The sequence below is a fragment of the Mesoplodon mirus genome, assembly GCF_964341445.2.
Source record: "Mesoplodon mirus genome assembly, chromosome: 7".
In the NCBI taxonomy this organism is placed as follows: domain Eukaryota; kingdom Metazoa; phylum Chordata; class Mammalia; order Artiodactyla; family Ziphiidae; genus Mesoplodon; species Mesoplodon mirus.
In genome coordinates this window covers 58,376,466-58,395,967 of record NC_138983.1, presented here as the reverse complement: position 1 = coordinate 58,395,967, position 19,502 = coordinate 58,376,466, and the positions used below count along the sequence as shown (strand labels likewise).

At 44.3% G+C, this 19,502-nt stretch overlaps 1 protein-coding gene across 2 annotated transcripts in view; it reads left to right on the top strand.

The window, feature by feature from the left end:
• The first annotated feature begins 3,567 nt into the window (after window positions 1–3,567).
• Window positions 3,568–19,502, top strand: part of RNF121 (ring finger protein 121) — an 85,558-nt gene continuing 69,623 nt past the window's right edge. Inside the window, exon 1 of one of the 2 annotated variants that reach the window (XM_082626746.1) lies at window positions 3,568–3,664. In XM_082626746.1, coding sequence (XP_082482872.1) covers window positions 3,602–3,664 — 63 coding nt within the window. In that variant the 5' untranslated portion in view covers window positions 3,568–3,601. Of the gene's footprint in view, window positions 3,665–4,805; window positions 4,871–19,502 lie in introns of those variants that run through there. The other variant, XM_082626744.1, reaches the window with a different exon arrangement.

The following is a 19,502-nucleotide window of genomic DNA, read 5'->3' as shown; positions in this document are numbered from 1 at the left end:
AACTTCTGGAAATGAACCCCCAAGAGTATAGTTTGAAAACCACAATATTAGAAGATAGCTAATGTCCTCTAGCATTTTGTAAGGCCAAGTCCATAAGAAAGCCATTTAGGCTGACCATGTAGGTAAGGAGGATAACAATAATTTTTATTTTACTTCACTTAGGAGTTGACATAATAGTTCCTAAAGACTCTCTAAGGGTCTTTCTGAGATGTGTGGGGATGTTTTTGACAGTCATAATGACTAGGAAGCATTGTTGTCATTAGGGTCTGGAGGCCACGGATGCTAAATATCCCACCATGCATATGATATTGCTATAAAATGCAGACTTCTACCCAAAATGTCAACGGCACCCCTTGAGAAAGACTAGGGTAACAGAAGAGGAAGTGTGGGGAGAAAGGGGAAATGGATAGAGAGATGACAGTGGAGGAAAGGGTGGGATCAGCCCCAAAACTACACTCTAGGCTTGGGGACCCTGAAGCTGTCAATCTTGGATATTTCATTTAGTTAATATTTGGAGGAGGGGTGTCTAGTAGGTACCAGGCACTGTACTAAGTTACGTAGTGGTGAATAAGACATATACAATCTTTTTCATGAAGATGACTTCATGAAACTGCTTGGTGTTCTCCAAGGATTAAGTGCTTTCTGACCTTCCTGCCCTTGTATATGCTGTTGTTCTTGTGTTTTTTGGCAATAGCTTATTTACTCTGTGTGTCTCCCCACTAAGTAGTGAGTTCTTTGAGGATATGGATTTTTGTCATGCTCATCATCTCCCACACCTCGGAGACATGCTGGAACACAGTAGGCATAAATAAATAGTCATTGAAAAGAGTCATTGAAAAGAGTAGTTTAGGGGCTTCCCTGGTGGCTCAGTGGTTAAGAATCCGCCTGCCAATGCAGGGGACACGGGTTCGAGCCCTGGTCCGGGAAGATCCCACATGCCGCGGAGCAACTAAGCCCGTGTGCCACAACTACTGAGCCTGTGCTCTAGAGCCCGCGAGCCACAACTACCAAGCCCATGTGCCACAATTACTGAAGCCTGCACACCTAGAGCCCGTGCTCCGCAACAAGAGAAGCCACCGCAGTGAGAAGCCTGCGCACAGCAATGAAGAGTAGCCCCCGCTCGCTGCAACTAGAGAAAGCCCATGCAGCAACGAAGACCGAATGCAGCCAAAAATAAATTAAATAAATTTAAAAAAAGAAAAAAAGGAAAAAGTAGTTTATTAAGTCAACATAATTCTAATCAGAATTCCAGCAGAAGTTGCTGGCAATCACCACAAAGTCATCAACCAATAAAGGGCCACAAATTGCTAAGACAATTCTAAAAACATGGATCAAAGAGGTGGAGAACAACTCTGAAAAGAATTACAAAGTCACAGTATTTCAACATATGGTCTATAGAAACAAGCAAATAGATTCCAGAAACAGACTCATATAAATGGGAATTTACAACCTGTTAAGTTGATTGTAAGATAGAGCACGATTTTGCCAGAAAAAGATGAAGCAATAAATGGTGTTCAGGGCTTCCCTGGTGGCGCAGTGGTTGAGAGTCCGCCTGCCGATGCAGGGGACGCGGGTTCGTGCCCCAGTCCGGGAAGATCCCACATGCCGCGGAGTGGCTGGGCCCGTGAGCCATGGCCGCTGAGCCTGCGTGTCCGGAGCCTGTGCTCCGCAGCGGGAGAGGCCACAGCAGTGAGAGGCCCGCGTACCAAAAACAAAAAACAAACAAACAAAAAAAAATGGTGTTCAGAAAACTGGTTCACACCTAGAGGGATGGGATAGGGAGGGTGGGAGGGAGGCTGAAGAGGGAGGAGATATGGGGATATATGTATACATATAGCTGATTCACTTTGTTATACAGCAGAAACTAATACAACATTGTAAAGCAATTATACACCAATAAAGATGTAAAAAAGAAAGAAAGAAAGAAAGAAAACCGGTTCACAATGTGAAGAAAAGTAAAAGCAGATCCCTACCTCATGACATATTTTTAAAATTTTACTCAAATGGATCAAAGACGGAAATATGAAAAATAAGGTAACACAAACAAGGTTAAAATACAAACAACTGACTGAAAGATATTTGGAACACATATAAACTTGGATAGTATTCAGAAGTACTTTTATTTTATTTTATTTTTGTAAAGAGGATTTGGGGACTTCCCTGGTGGCACAGTGGTTAAGAATATGCCTTCCAATGCAGGGGACACGGGTTCCATCCCTGGTCAGGGAACTAGATCCCACACGCATGCTGCAGCTAAGAGTTCGCATGCCACAACTAAGGAGCCCGTGAGCTGCAAACAAGGAGCCTGCCTGCTGCAACTAAGACCCGGAGCAACCTAAGAAAATAAAAAAAATTTTTAAATTAAAATAAAGAGGATTCAATAAAATAATTTATGTAAATACAAAGGACAGTGCCTGACACTTAGTAAGCTCTAATAAATATCTGTGACTAACCTTACCTTATAGATAATATTATTAGGAATGCTTTGATAATATGGAATTAGCTGAGTTGAACTGGGGAAAGGAGTTGTTAGAATGTTCCCTGAAGCTCAAAAGTTGACAGTCCTGGTTAGGAGGCAGGGGGTTGGAAATGAGTTAGGAAGCTGTAAGTCGGGGTGCAGCATAGTGAATAAGGTGTACAGGACGAGGGTAAAGTTAGGAGTTGGGGACGCAGAGTGTGGGCATAGTAAAGAGTACGGAGCTGTGTGAAGTGGATCCTGAGGCGGGAGAGCCTAAGAAGCAGTTGGGAGCCGTGCAAGTCCCGCAAGGCTCTTCAGCTCTCAGCTTCGGGAGCCTAAGCCGCTACTTCCACGGCTCCTCGGAATGCACTGTTCTGTCCACTTCCTTGATGGTCACCCTTCCTGCCTTTCGTCCATTCCCCTCCCCATCGACAACCCCAACGACCCTCACCCGGGATAATGGGCCTCGAAGAGCCACCGCTGCCTCAGATCCCGGGCCACAAACCCATTCTCCTGCCAATTCTGCTCTCTGACCTCCGCCTTCTGACCCGAAGCGCCACTCTTCCTTCTCCCGAAGTCCGTGAATTCGTTCTGGGGCCTCAGGAAGCCGCTGTTTCCGGAAAATGACTCCCACCGAGGTAAGAAGGCGTATGCTATCGCCAGGAAAATACATTCGGTGGTTTATGTATATTTCACTCGTTACAAATCTCCTCTAGAGATAGCGGAATTTAAACTTCCGGGTCAGCTTCCATGCATTCTAGGAAATGTAGTCCTTAGTCTCCACGCTTCACTCCTGTTGCCCAGAGTGAGGGAGCGTCGCGAAAGTAGACGGTTTAGGAACCCTTCTCTTTCGCTCTCCAAAGGGGGAAATCGGCGAAATATTTGCACTGAAAATAATACAAGGCCGATTTCTCATTTTCCAAGAACGCTCCCCCGCGGAAGGTTAGAAATGTACGGGATCCGTCCCTCCTTGACCTTTAAGTGGGTAGCATGTAGATGGTCTCTTAGTTCGCTTCAGGTCTCCGCCTGTCTTGGTGTCCCGCCCCCTCTGCCGGAGCCCGCACCACCGATTGGCTAGGAGCACTTGAGCGGCGGAAGCAGCTGGCTCGCGCGGGGCCTGCGGGGAGGGGGAGAGTTGTGAAGATGGCGGCGGTGGTGGAGGTGGAGGTTGGAGCAGGTGCTGCCGGGGAACGGGAGTTGGATGAGGTAAGAAGAGTTGAGAGTCGAGGAGAGGAGAGACCCAACCTGAAACTGAAGGGAGGGGAGGGGAGGTATCGGAAGTGGGGGTCCTAGGAGAGATGGAATCCTGAGAAGGAAGGAGCCAACGGGGGACGGGTGCGGGGAGGGGGAAATCTGAGGTACCCTGGACTCCAGGACTCAGGGACTCGGAGGCGGTCGTGGGGCAGAAGACTTGCAGTAACCTCAAGGGTGGAGATGGAGGACAGGGAGAGAAGCCAGAGGGGTTGGGGTGTTAAGATTTGGGATTATTAGGTGGGGGTCCTGGGAGGATTAGAGGGCCGCCAGGTAGCTTGAGTTGGAGGGGCGTGGGATCCTGCAAGGGAAAGCCGGGTTTTACTGAGGGAAGAGACTCTGTCTAGGTTTACAGGGGGGCTGGGGACGCGGACCGCGGAAGAGTGCTTATCTACTAGTATTAGAGCTTCGGGTTATGTTTACGTAAGAGCTCTTTACATTCTAGAACTTTGTACATAATGTGGACTCAGTAAAGTTTTGGTCATCGAATGATAGAACGAATGGATGAATGGACAACTGTATATCGGAATTCATTCACTCACTTAGCAAACATCAAGTATCCCCTTTGTGCCGAGTCCTGGGCTAAGTGCTAGGGACCTTCCCATTGAAGAGCCCACAGAATGGTGGTGGGAGACGCATAAGAAGACTAGTTATTGCATCGGAGGTATAATGGTGGCACTGAGAAGAGGGGACCAATTCAGTTTGGGCTAGGGAAGGCTTCCCAGAAGAGATGAGTCTTAACGGATAAGTGATTCTCCCTCCCTCCCTCCCTCCCTCCCTCTCCCTCTCTCTCTCTCTCCCCCTCTCTCTCTCCCTCCCTCTCTCTCTCTCTCTCTCTCTCTCTCTCTCTCTCTCTCTCTCCCCCCCCTCTCCCTCTCTCCCCCTCTCCCCCTCTCCCCCCTTCCCCCTCTCCCCCCTCCCTCCCACAACCTCTCCCTCCCCCTCCCCTCTCCTCCCACCCGCCTCCCTCCTTCCCTCCTTCTAGACTTAGAAGTTCTTTGAGAGTGAGCTCTTGAGGGTATATGTCCCCTTTACCTACATAACAGGCATTTAACAACTGGTGTATTCAATTACCAGTGGTCCTTGAAGGAAATCACTAGGAGGAAGGAGACATTGAGTTTGAAGGAATGAAGGGACAGCGCTGAGAAGCAGAGAGAGAAGGTGAGAAAGGAAAGGGAAAAGATTCTGAGGCCAAAGGTACATTCATGGCTAGGGGTGCTTGTGGTTTTGCCCATGACAGCATATGGACAGCAGGGAGAAATAGGAGAAAGTGGATTGATTGTTGGGGATGGAACCAGTGGGATCTCTGAGGGATCAGAATCTTAGAGGCCCTGGCTGTGTGTTGGGCGTGAGGATTGGGGATGAGGCCCAGAGAAAGGGAGTAGAAGTGGACTTGAGAAGCAAAGACTGTTGTTTGGTGGTGGGATGACTTGGAGGTTTTGGTTTACCTGTTTGGGAACATTAAGGTGGAGGGGAGGAGACTGAGAAACTGGCAGGTGGTCAGAGCAGGGAGAGATTTTTAAAGAAGCATTTTAGACCCATATCTTTCAGTCACTAAAGACTAGGAATGTTTGGATACCACTCGGTGGGTGAGGTGTGGTAGTCGTGGAAATGACTTCCAAGACCCCTTTCGGCTTTAAGTTTCTGTGATTATGGTTGGTTGTAGTTCAATGAGATATATTTGAAAGTGCCTTGAAAAAGTAAGTACTGTAGTTAAGTTATTATACATGGTTTGTTAGTCATGGGCTCTCCTTTGAGGGGGGCCAGATTTCAGTTACATATATCAGGGTTCATTGAGATAAAGAGCGAAAGTTTTGGCAAAGGAGAAAAGAACTTAAAGTTTTGATGTTAGACATTTTTGATTTTTCCTTCTTAGCTTTTCTTCCCTTATTGTTTTAAGAACTTAAGAGCTTCTAGTATCATAATTATACTTCCAGAGAGTCATGTCTAGAGGTCAACTTTATATGTAACCACTAGCATTTATCCCAGAAACTTCTGTTCCTTGTTTCATTTACTGAGAAATAATATAACCTTTTGTCTGAAAATTCTGTGTGGATAGTTCTATCCTTTTCCTTGTGTGTTTAAAAAAGTAACTCTGAGAAGCAGAAACAGACATCCCTTCAAGCTCAAAAAAAAGGAGGGGTGGGCAGGGGTATGGTCTGGCAGACCTTAGTTTGTGAGTTTCTTTTGATACTTCTATCTCCCCAGCTGTTTCTTTTTCTTTTTGCGGTATGCGGGCCTCTCACTGTTGTGGCCTCTCCCGTTGCGGAGCACAGGCTCCGGACGCGCAGGCCCAGCGGCCATGGCTCACGGGCCCAGCCGCTCCGCGGCATATGGGATCCTCCCAGACCGGGGCACGAACCCGCATCCCCTGCATCGGCAGGCGGACTCTCAACCACTGCGCCACCAGGGAGGCCCTCCCCAGCTGTTTCTTAGTAGCCTTAACTAGCGAAAGAGAAGGTGAAATCCATCCTTTAATTTGTAATTATGGGGGTCTACTGTGTTTTATGCACTGGGAATCCAAAGATGAGTAAGACAGGATCTTGACCAATTTATAGTGTGGAGAAGAGACATGCAATACTAGATAATTGCTGTAACGGAAGTGTGTAACAGATTCAGTGGGGCACAAGAGACAAGCACTCAAGTCTGCTGGGGGATTCAGTGAAATCTTTATGATGGAGATGGGTTTGAGCTGAAAAATTAAAGGTTAGGTTTATAAAGAAGCATATGGCATCAGAGTTGCTCTCCTGTATTACCTTCTGCTTGGTAGAGAGACTGTTGTGGAGCTCAGATTATAAAAGAGTAATGGATAACCTAGCTAAGATGCAGTAGGTTCTCCTTGCCACTTCTTTGGAAAGATTGCATGCTCTGATTTGTTCTTTAGGATATCGGGCCTGCGTTTTCCTATATCAGATGCCGTTAGCATGATAAGTAGTCTGGAATAGCAGCCATCAGTTTATTTATGTTCCTTTTGTCCGTTTCATTATTACTTTCTATAGTATTTAGATAAGGTAATTAAGGCTTTGCTCACTGCTTCTCCTGTTTTTGAGAGGTGAATAGAAAAGAGGGCTTAGGAAAAGAGCTACCAATAGAAAAGGCTGCTGTTTATTGAGCCCTTACCATAAACCAGCCCCTGTTTAAAGCCTACATTATCTCATTACTAACAGCAGCCCTGTGAACTAGTTGGTGTTCACCGCATTTTATAAATGAGACTGAGGCAAGAGAGGTTAAGTAGCATTCCTAGGATTCCACAGTTTGTGAGGGGAGGTGCAGATTCCATCCCAGGTCTGCCTGTGCTATACTGAACTAAGTTTTACACTGCCATGCTATACTGAATGCCTCGGTTCCATTGCTCACGCCAGACTCATCTTACCGAAGTAAACTACCCTTTTCTTAATATACAAAAGTCCCATCTCCAAAATGTGAAGCAGCATTTCATTCCTGAGAGATTCAAAGTGGGGGTTAACTAAAGGAATATTGGTTTTTCTATACAGGTCCTTTAATTTACCTATAACTTGATTCTGCTGAACCCCTGGTCATGGGGAGTGATGAGCCCAGTGGCAGTTAGGAGATGAGAGATGGGCCTAGCCAGCTCAGGCTACGGCTAGGTATTAAACGCTATGATGACTGGCTAAGTTCTTCAACTTGCTAAACCACAGGGTGCTTGAGAATGTCAGGGAGGATAAGGCATGGGTACCAGCTTGGAGGCCCAGAAGCAGATATATTCCTGGAGCCAGTGAGTTCCTTCTTGAAGGGGGAGCTGGCTAACCATGAGAAGAATTGGAGACATCTTCTTGGCACACAGAGCTGGTTTAGGACCTAAGGTGAAAAAGCACTTCTACATCCAATCAGGGCCAGCCTGCCTGCCTGGCTAGTGCCTATGAATTCCGGATGTGTCTACTCCCAGTAGTTGTTCATCTGCCAAAATGATGTGATATCATGCAGATTAGTGAGTAGTTTCCAGCTCAAGTTCAAAGCAGGTATCTCACCCTACAGCTAACTTGAGTTTTTATTGCCTTTAGTGCGTAATTTGCCTCTTCTGGGCCTTGTTTTATTCTTGTTAAAAGAGGAGATTGGACTAGATTGGTGGTTTTTAAACCTTTAGTCATGAAACCCTGTATTCAAAAAAAAAAATCTCACTTTGAAGCCTGTGGTCCTTGAAGGGACTCAGAACCCCTTGAGTATCTCAAGCCACACTTTGAAAATCAGGGATCTTTCTCTTACTGCCAACTGATTGGGTGACCCTACTTTATGTTCCTTCAGCCCCCCTGTACTTCCTCTAACCCAGTTCTACCAAGCATTATTTTAACTGTCTGTCTTCCCCACTAGACTCTTAGCTACATGAGAGCGGAGTCCAAGTCTATCTTGCTCATTGTTGCAGTCCCTTCACTCAGTATGGTGCCTGGCATAAAGGTGATTATTTTTTTTGAGTAGTGGTAATAAGCTCCTCTCCTTAGTAGTATGTGCTTTTTTATTGAATGTTTACAGCATCCCTATGAGATTTGAACTATTGGACTAAGTCATGACTAAAGCTTTAACATACTGTGTACCATGTTTCTGATTACCGCCAGGTCTTTGTTCATGCTGTCCTGTCTGCCTAGAGTACCTTTCCTTTCCCCCGTGTCTTTCCAAATCCCACCTGTACTTTAAGGTTCTAGCCCAAGGCTCTCTTGCTTTGTAAAACTATTCTGATTTACAATGATATCTTCTTTCCTTGTGTTTCATAGTTTTCTCTGTGTTCATTTATCAATTCATCAAACTTTTTGGAAGCACCTTCTGTGTGCCAGGTACTGTGCTATGCTTGATCATACCAAGATGGATAATGTGTGATAACTGCCTTCAAGGAGTTCACAGACTAGCCTGGGTGGAGAGAGAGTGATAAATAAGTACAAAAATGTGTCACAGGTGCTGTGTCAGTGGAATATGTGTAGTGGGTACATCAAGGAGGAAGTAGCAGTCTATGTTATATCTTCTCTTCTCAGGGAGGCTGTAGATGTTCCCATCCCTTGCTTCTTCAAAGTAGTAATCTTGGACTGTTTTGTTTTGTTTTTTGTTTTTCCTCCTGTGGGTCTCTCCCTGTAGACATTTGATAAATGTTCCTTGTTTCCAGGGATTTTTTTCTCTAGGAATTCTTGGTTAAAGCCAAGATCTTATTGAAGGATTGACGCATGTGTGACTGAAGTTTAATCTTGGACATCTGACCATATATCTTTGGATTTTTTTTTTAAAGACGTGTAAAATGAGTAGTAGCATAATGTAGTGGGGAAAAAAACTAGAGTAGGAAACAATAGACATAAATTCTAGACTAGAAATAGCAGATTTTGTTTTATCGCAGAGACAGCCAAATGATAACAGATGCTTAGAAGGTTGTGTTGAGAAGGATTCTGAGGCCAGGGCTCAGCAGGAGAGTGCTAAAGGTGAAATGATATAGAGTACTTACTCTGTGCCAGGTCCTGGTGCCAAGTATTTTGTATGCATTATCTAATTTCATACCACAACCTTACAAGGTAAGTATTATTATGGTTATGTCCATTCTGCGGATATGGAAACTGAGGCATAGAGAGTTTAAGTAACTTGCCCACTGTCACACAGCTAGGTAAGTGACAGAGGTAGGGTTCAAATCCAAGATGACTCCTACATCTGTGCTTTTAACCACTCTGGGTGAGTACTATATGCTTCCCATACTGTCTTATGTTATGTTAGACATTTCTACTATATAAGTGTAGGACTTCATTTACAGAGGTGATTTGACTGGGGTAACGCTATTTGTCAGTCTCTCCCACGAGACTGAGTTCTCCTTGAAAGCCCTATCCATCCTTATATCCCTGGTGCCTGGCATATTCAATAAATGTTTGAATATGCCAACTCATGAAAGATTCCATACCTTAATTCTTCATCTGTGAAATGATAGGTTTGGACTAGATGACCTTCTAGAGATTTCCCACAGCTTTGAAAGTCTTGGATCCCAGGATTTTACTGTGCCTTGTGTTTCCTACAATTTCTATTGGGTACTCAGTAGATACTAGGGAATGACCAAATGAAGATATAATTATTATTAATAATCTGTGCAAGTAATCTTGGGATGAGAGAAGAAAAAAATGGTGATAGGGAAGTTATACACAAAAAGGCCTACATGTAACCTCCAATTCTGTAACCTTTGTCTTTTTGTGCAGTCAGAGTCTCATACTCTGGCAGACACCCTATTTGCAGACAGTCTTTCCTTCCCATTTGGTTTCCCATTATAAACCTCCCATCCCCAGCTTTTTTTTTTTGGCTGTGCCACACAACATATGGGATCTTAGTTCCCTGGACCAGGGATCGAACCCACGTCCCCTGCATTGTAAGCGTGGAGTCTTAACTACCAGACCGCCAGAGGAGTCCCTCACTCTTACTTTTTGCAGTCATTTGTTTGGTTAACCCGTTGTTTGGTTAACCCGTTCCAGAAGGAATTTAAGGTGTCCTCCTGTCAATAAAGGAGGATAGGAGAGAGGAAGAAGAAATGAAGAGGAATGTTCTAACTTCTTGAGTGCAGGGACTATCTTTTTCATCTGTCCACATTCCTCAGTTCTTGGCGCATAGCAGACATTTGTTGAATAAATGAGAATGTTTGTAGATATGGATTCTACTCAGGTTTAAGGAAGTGTTGACTAAATTGCAAAGGTTAACTGATGCACTCTGTTCTGGCAATAACACAGTAGTGCCTGACAGTACTATTTGCTTATAAACTGCTTATGAAGCATTTTCGTTTTTAATTAGTGCCATATTCCTCCTTACCAGTGAGTCATAGGCACAGTATCTGAGGACCTGCTTTCCGCCCCAACAGCACTCTGTTTGGACATCTATCAACACTTACCATGTTGTTTTGTCTCCCCCGTCGCGCAGTGAACTCCTTGATGGGACAGAACCATACCATTTTTCATCTCTGTGTTCCCAGCACCTAATCTCTCTCAGTGGCTAGCACAGAGTAGATATTCAGATGCTTATTGAACTTGAGTCCTTTTTTTTAAAATAAATTTATTTTATTTATTTTTTGGCTGCGTTGGGTCTTCGTTGCTGCACGTGGGCTTTCTCTAGTTGTGACAAGCAGAGGCTGCTCTTCGTTGCCTTGCGTGGGCTTCTCATTGCTGTGGCTTCTCTTGTTGCAGAGCACGAGCTCTAGGTGTGCGGGCTTCAGTAGTTGTGGCACTCAGGCTCCGTAGTTGTGGCTTGCGGGCTCTAGAGCACAGGCTGAGTAGTTGTGGCACACGGGCTTAGTTGCTGCATGGCATGTGGGATCTTCCCGGACCAGGGATCGAACCCGTGTCCCCTGCCTTGGCAGGCAGATTCTTAACCACTGTGCCACCAGGGAAGCCCTGAACTTGAATCTTAAATGTAGTCCATCCACCCATGTTGAACACTCCCAGCAAGTGATCACCTCGTCTGTGTTTAAATCCCTCTAATGATAGGGAGCTTATCATTCTGTGGTCAGCCTGTTCCCTCTTTGAATTCCCCTGTTGCAATATTCTTCATACTGGGCTAGAATTCTTATTTCTGTAGCTTCATCTTTTTAGTCCTCCTTTTCCAGATCCTGCTTCTTTGCATCTTTGACCCATGGAGGCACATGCACTGACAGAGAATGCCTCTAAGGAGTTTAGTCTCAGTCCACCTGAGGCTATTTGTCCTAAAAGCTTACTCCGTGAAAGCCAACCCAAGATAATCCATCCAGCATCATTCCTCTTCTCTGTTTTATTTTTGTGTTTTCCCTTCTTGAAGTCATTTGTTATCTCTCTGCTCCTCAGAGGAAAATCTGTAGGTAAACATAAACTCATTAGTTCCCTCTAAAGTGCAGCTTTCCCAGGAGGATGCTGAGTTATGACCATGGGGCTTTTGGCCCTGAGCAACTAGGGAGAACCAGTGGCGTAAGGGGAAGCTGGAAGCAGAGAGCGTAGCCCTGCCAAGGTTTGTGTTCCCTCTGCCCTCCTTCCCCCTTCCCAGTAGGATATTCTCAATAACTGAATGTGTCTGTTACTAAGGAGGTCTCCAGTGGCATTTTATTCCCCATTGCCCATAGGATTGAACCTAACCTCTTCTTGAGCCTGTCATTTAGCGCCTTGCAGAAGCAGACTTTTCTCCTTCTAATGATAACAAATAATAGCTAACTTTTTTAGTGCATACTGGTATAATGCCAGGCATTATACCAAGCATTTTACATACATTAACTCTTTTAATTATATTTTAATACTATTATTGTCTTCACCTTCCAGATAAGTGAAAACTGAGGCACTGCCAAGTAATTTATTCAAGGTGGGATAGCTTGTAAGTAGACTTGGGATTTGAACCTGGTGATGTGACTCCATGATCTCTATTGCTGGTGTACTCTATAACATGGATTTACTATTTTCAAAATTCACCATATATTTATTGAGCATTTAATTTTGCTAGATGCTTTATTTGGTCTTAGGAATTCATAAATGGTTAAAGAGACTATCTGTGCTCCAAAAGAGTTTATGGTCTAGTGGGGAGAGGGACCCATCAAGTGATAATGACGATGTAGTATGATGAGTAGAGCTATATACAGGTATCACAGGTGCATGGGAGGAGTGTGAAAGTGTATTTGGGAGAGTTAGAGGAGACTTCAGAGATGATATGTCATTGGGCTGATCCTTAAAGGAGGGGGAAAGTTTATCATATGGCTAGGAGGCCAGTTTACACCAAGCTAAAAGCACATATATGAAGGAGTGGAAGCATGATATCTTTAAGCATACTATTAAACATACTATTCTCCACTAATAAAACATTTAGTGATACCTGTTTGCTTTGTGCAAGCTACCATGTTAGGTACTTAGGTTGAGAGGAAAGACGCTAATTCATGTTTCATACCTTCAAGGAGCTTACACAGTTCAGTTAGAAAAATAGTACATGTAGTCCAGTTGGAAAGGCTATAATTATAAAATAAGTTCTAAATACCTTATCAGTTGAAAAAAAAGTGCTGTTTGGGAAGTAAATCTCATTGGAGGGGTTAAGGAAGACTTCATGGAGAAGGAGCCACCCGATGATTTAAATTTCAATGTAGAGAGCATCAGGAATAAGGGCCCCAAGTAAATGTGAGAAAGAAGGATGCGTTTGGGGAATCAGCAAGTAAGAGAGGACTAAGTACTAAATCTAGAAACATGGGTTGGAGCCAATATGAGGTTGACTTTATTTTATTTTAAGTATTTATTTATTTATTTATTTATTTATTTTGGCTGCGTTGGGTCTTGGTTGCGGCACGCGGGCTCTTTCGTCGTGGCACGCGGGATCTTTTGTTGCAGTGCGTGGGCTCTTCACTTAATTGTGGTGCATGCACGGGATTCTCTCTAGTTGTGGTGCGTGGGCTCCAGAGCATGTGGGCTCTGTAGTTGGGGCACGTGGGCTCTCGAGTTATGCTGCACCCTGCAGCATGTGGGATCTTAGTTCCCTGTCCAGGGATGGAACTGGCGTCCCCTGCATTACAAGATGGATTCTTAACCACTGGACCACCAGGGAAGTCCCTAGGTTGACTTTAAACACCAGGTTGAGGAGTTAAGATATATCCATTCATTCCTTCAGTCAGCAATTATTGAGGGCTTGAATATGCCAGATATGGTGCTGGGGACACAAACATGGAGACATGGCTCCTGCTTTCAGGGGGCTAATAGTCACATAGGGAAAGACGGACATGGAAACAAATGATGGTAGTATATTATAAGTATGTGTTATGTACTGTGGTGACAAAGGAGGGAGTGATTAACTCTGCTTGGGGGACTCATTAAAGACTTAACAGAAAAGATGCTTGAGATGGTTCTTGAGGAGTAAGTGTGAGTTCAGTAGGTAGTCAAAAGTCTGTGAGGTATGGAAGAGTGGTCCAGGAAAATGAAAAGATATGCAAAGGTTTGGAGGCATTAAACAGCCTGGAATATTCTGGGAACTGTAAGAATGCCTGCATTACTGGAGTATAGGTTAAATGTAGAGGGATAGCAGTGAGTGATAAGGTTGGTGAGGCCTTTCTAACAACATAATAAGAAGCTTGGGCTTATAACATGTTCAGATCTATGTCTCAGAATGATCAAGTCTGGTAGAAGTGTGGAAGTTATTTTTGGAGGGCTCAGCTTGGGGAAAGGAGAAGAAATTAGTTGGGAATACTGCAGTTGTGTAAGAGATGGTGGGGATCTGAGCAGGAGCAAAGGCAGTGAGGGTGGAGAAAAGTGAGTGGCTATAAAAATATTAAATAGCAGTGCTTCCACTTTTTTTTCCCTTTCCATTCCACTCCCTAATTCATTCACTCACACATTCATCAAGCATTTATTAAGTATGTAATCTGTATTGTTTATTCATTCTTTCCTTCTTCAAATACTTGCGACTTCAGGATGTCAGGAATATTCCTAGGTCCAGTAATTCAGCAGTGAACAGGACAACCAAGGTCCTTGCTCTTGTGAAGTTTACTTTTAATGGGGGAAACGCAAGTAATGAATAAGTAACAAGCAGGATAACTCCAAATGGTGATAGGTGCTCTGAGAAAAGTAGGGTGATAGGATAGAGAACGACTAGAGGAGAGGTGCTACTTTCAATATGGTGGTTTATGGCATGCCTCTGAGGAGGTGATATTTGAACTAAGACCTGAATGAAGAAGACTTAGCAATTTGAAGATTTGGAAGCATACGTGTGTCAAGTGGAGGGAGAAGCAAGTATAAATCGGTGGGAACGAGTTAGGCATGTCTTGGGACCAAAAAAGAAGGCCAATGGGACTGAATTATAGTGAGCAAGAGAAAAATAGTACCATGTGAAGTCAAGGAGTTTATCAGAGTCAGATCTGTAAGGCCTTGTAGATACTGCTAAATTTGTTGAATTTTATTGAGAGTACAATGAAGATTTTGGATGGTGTTAAAAGTAGGAGTGAGGTGAGCTGATTTGCATTTTTCAAAAAGATCTTTCTGGCTGCTTTGAGGAGAATGGATTCTAGGAAGGCTTTCGAGGAGGGCAGTTAAGAGACTTGCAGTAGTCTGGGTGAGAAATGATAGTTTCGGAGTTTGGGGGCGGGACGGGTAGGGTGGCAGAGATGGAGAAAAGTGGATGAAATTAGAATATGTTTTGAAGTAGAGCCTACAAGACTTGCTGGTGGATTGGATATGGGATGTAAGGGAAAGAAATAATCAAGCTTGACTTTCGGGTTTTATGAATTTATTTTGCTTTGACTTTAGTAGTTGGCAACACCATGCCTGATGTTATTGTGTACTGAAACAGGACGGACTGGGAGAAATTTTTGTTGGGCAGTGGGGAGGAAATGCAGAAAAATTTTGGCCATGTTAAGTTTGAGATGGCTATGTAAACATCTAAGTGGTGGTGTTAATTAGGCAGTTGGAAATATGAGCTTAGAGTCAGGGGAGAGGTCCGGACATTGGTCTGGGTCTCTGAAGATCTGGCTTTTTAATACTAGCTCTACCACACAGTTGTTACGTTAGACAAGTCAGTACTACACTCTGAGTTGCAATGTTGTCAGCTTAAAGTAATAATAAAGTTATTTGTTATGCCAGCCTTATGTATATGGTGGGAAAATCCTTTTCATTCATTTATCCATTCATCAAGTATACCCTGAGCATTTACAAAGGCACTGCCTTAGCTGTGAAGGATAATGAAGACATAGGCCCTACTCTCAGGCTGCTCATAGTCCAGTGGAAGAGTTAGTGAAATAAGCAGATGTAATAACTGCTGTAATACAGAGAAGCACAGAGCTCTCTGGGAGCACAGAAAATGGTGGGAAAGGGATCAGGAGAGGCTCCCCAGAGAAGTGGCACTTTAGCTGATGTGGAAAGTGACTAGAAATTAACCAGCCAAGGAGAGAGGCGGAGGGCCCTCTAAGCAGGAGGAGCAACATGTGCAAGGTGGGAGGTGAGAGGGCGAGAACAGCACTGACAGGTCACTGTATAAGGTATAGTATTATTGGAGCATCCAAGTAGAAGGTGGGGTGTAATGAGGAAGTAGGAAGACTGGAAAGGGAGGCAGGTGTGAGATCATGTAAGGCCTTATATGCTATGCTAAGGAGTTTGGATTTTATGTGTAGTGGGTGATTAACAGTGGAAGAACTTTAAGCACTTAGGTGAGTGACATGGATCAGATTTGCATTCTAGAAAGATCACTCAGGGGACAGAAATGGAGAAGGGATTAAAGAGGCAGGGAATGGTGGCTCAGTGGTTAAGAATCCGCCTGCTAATGCAGGGGACACGGGTTTGAGCCCTGGTCTGGGAAGATCCCACATGCCGCGGAGCAACTAAGCCCATGCACCCCAAGTACTGAGCCTGCACTCTAGAGCCCGTGAGCCACAACTGATGAACCCGTGTGCTGCAACTACTGAAACCCATGCTCCTAGAGCCCGTGCTCTGCAACAAGAGAAGCCTGTGCGCTGCAACAAAAAGTAGCCCCCACTCACTGCAACTAGAGAAAGCCTGTGCTCAACAACAAAGATCCAACGCAGCCAATAAATAAATAAATAAATAAGTAAGTAAGATGTAAAGATGATAGCCAGAAAAAATAATAATAATAAAGAGGCAGGGAAAGACATACCTTAACCCAGGCAAGTAGGGCTTCCAGACTTTCTAATTGCAAAGTGCATGTGCTTTCCGGTGTATTATACATAGTGCAGGGGAGCATATGTTAAGTGCCAGGCAGACTGGAGTAAGATCATGGCCTTGTGTGGTCACAGGAGAGGTTACTCTCAATGCTGTCATGGAGGGCACTGTGTGGCCTACTGAGGAGTTCTTCCTTTCTCTTATAGGCAGGATTGGCAAACCAGAAGATTTTGAATTTGAGTGACACAGTGACTAGCAGGAATGGCATGAAGTTGAAGGGCCTAGATTATGTTTGTAGCTTGAATAATATGGAAAAGGAAGAGATGTTAGAGACATTTCCTGCCTCACTGACCGAAGCCTTCTGGTGCAACGAGCCATGTTCTTCAGTTTTTCCTTCTCCCCAAAGCTCCTTCAGTCCTATTTGTATTCTGTGTTAAGTTTGGAAAGTATTTACTGTTGGCTATTAATGATCACGCAGGATTTCATGTTAGTGCTTAAGAGGAAGAGTCACTTTCTAACTTAGAAACCACAAAGGTTGGAGCATCTTTGCCAGCTGTACATCTCTGATGTGGTCCAGATACCAACCTGTCTCTTTAGATCAAGTTTGAGCTCCTTAAGGAGAAGAAAGGGCACTTCAGGCAAAGCCACCATGTCAGTTAGTGCTGTCATGTGCTTGATATCTCCCACTGGCTAAGGGAATGGAGGGAGGGGGCCAGTTTTCTAAGTAATAGAGCATTTTGATGACTACTTCTGAGTGTGGGCCACTGCAAGAATGGCTTATATAGAAGTTGCTTCTTATTCTCAGAGAGCAGCAGCTGTCTCAGGGGTAACTGGTAGTAGCCAATATAAACAGGTAAGTTCTGTTGGTTTCAGATGGCTTTCCAAGTTCCTCTGGATTCTTTTGCAACATCATCCCCACTGTCTGTTCAAGTGAGAGTTACTCAGTCTCTGTGTATTTCCAAGGTGTGTGCTTTGTGTCTAGTGCTAGGTGTGAAGTGTGAGGGAGATGCTAAATGAGTAAGGCATTCTTTTTTTTTTTTTTTTTTTTTTTTTTTTTTTTTTTTTTTTGCGGTATGCGGGCCTCTCGCTGTTGTGGCCTCTCCCGTTGCGGGGCACAGGCTCCGGACGCGCAGGCTCAGCGGCCATGGCTCACGGGCCCAGCCGCTCTGCGGCATGTGGGATCTTCCCAGACCGGGGCACGAACCCGTGTCCCCTGCATCCGCAGGCGGACTCTCAACCACTGCGCCACCAGGGAAGCCCAAGGCATTCTTTTTTAAAAAAAATAAATTTATTTATTTATTTTTGGCTGTGTTGGGTCTTCGTTGCTGTGCGTGGGCTTTCTCTAGTTGTGGAGAGCCGGGGCTACTCTTCGTTGTGGTGCACGTGCTTCTCAGTGCAGTGGCTTCTCTTGTTGCGGTGGCTTCTCTTGTTGCACTGGCCTCTCGTTGTGGAGCATGGGCTCTAGGCACGCGGGCTTCAATAGTTGTGGCTCGTGGGCTCAGTAGTTGTGGCTTACAGGCTCTAGAACACAGGCTCAGTAGTTGTGGCGCATGGGCTTAGTTGCTCCATGGCATGTGGGATCTTCCCGGACCAGGGCTTGAACCTGTGCGCCCTGCACTGGCAGGCGGATTCTTAACCACTGCACCACCAGGGAAGTACCTAAGGCATTATTCTTTTTTTTTTTTTTTTTTTACATCTTTATTGGAGTATAATTGCTCCACAATGGTGTGTTAGCTTCTACTATACAACAAAGTGAATCAGTCATACATATACATCTGTTCCCACATCCCTTCCCTCATGCATCTCCCTCCCTCCCACCCTCCCCATCCCACCCCTCCAGGCGGTCACAAAGCACCGAGCTGATCTCCCTGTGCTCTGCGGCTGCTTCCCACTAGCTATCTACCTTACGTTTGGTAGTGTATATATGTCCATGCCTCTCTTTCGCTTTGTCACAGCTTAGCCTTCCCCCTCCCCATATCCTCAAGTCCATTCTCAAGTAGGTCTGTGTCTTTATTCCCATTTTACCCCTAGGTTCTTCATGACATTTTTTTTTTTTAATTCCGTATATATGTGTTAGCATACGGTATTTGTCTTTCTCTTTCTGACTTACTTCACTCTGTATGACAGACTCTGGGTCTATCCACCTCATTACAAATAGCTCAGTTTCGTTTCTTTTTATGGCTGAGTAATATTCCATTGTATATATGTGCCACATCTTCTTTATCCATTCATCCGATGATGGACACTTAGTTTGTTTCCATCTCCGGGCTATTGTGAATAGAGCTGCAATGAACATTTTGGTACATGTCTCTTTTTGAATTATGGTTTTCTCAGGGTATATGCCTAGTAGTGGGATTGCTGGGTCATATGGTAGTTCTATTTTTAGTTTTTTAAGGAACCTCCATACTGTTCTCCATAGTGGCTGTACCAATTCACATTCCCACCAGCAGTGCAAGAGTGTTCCCTTTTCTCCACACCCTCTCCAGCATTTATTGTTTCTAGATTTCTTGATGATGGCCATTCTGACTGGTGTGAGATGATATCTCATTGTAGTTTTGATTTGCATTTCTCTAATGATTAATGATGTTGAGCATTCTTTCATGTGTTTGTTGGCAGTCTGTATATCTTCTTTGGAGAAATGCCTATTTAAGTCTTCTGCCCATTTTTGGATTGGGTTGTTTGTTTTTTTTGTTATTGAGCTGCATGAGCTGCTTATAAATTTTGGAGATTAATCCTTTGTCAGTTGCTTCATTTGCAAATATTTTCTCCCATTCTGAGGGTTGTCTTTTTGTCTTGTTTATGGTTTCCTTTGCTGTGCAAAAGCTTTGAAGTTTCATTAGGTCCCATTTGTTTATTTTTGTTTTTATTTCCATTTCTCTAGGAGGTGGGTCAAAAAGGATCTTGCTGTGATTTATGTCATAGAGTGTTCTGCCTATGTTTTCCTCTAAGAGTTTTATAGTGTCTGGCCTTACATTTAGGTCTTTAATCCATTTTGAGCTTTTTTTGTGTATGGTGTGAGGGAGTGTTCTGATTTCATTCTTTTTTTTTTTTTTTAAGATGTTGGGGGTAGGAGTTTATTAATTAATTTATTTATTTTTGCTGTGTTGGGTCTTCGTTTCTGTGCGAGGGCTTTCTCTAATTGTGGCAAGCGGGGGCCACTCTTCATCGCGGTGCGCGGGCCTCTCACTATCGCGGCCTCTCGCTGCGGAGCACAAGCTTCAGACGCACAGGCT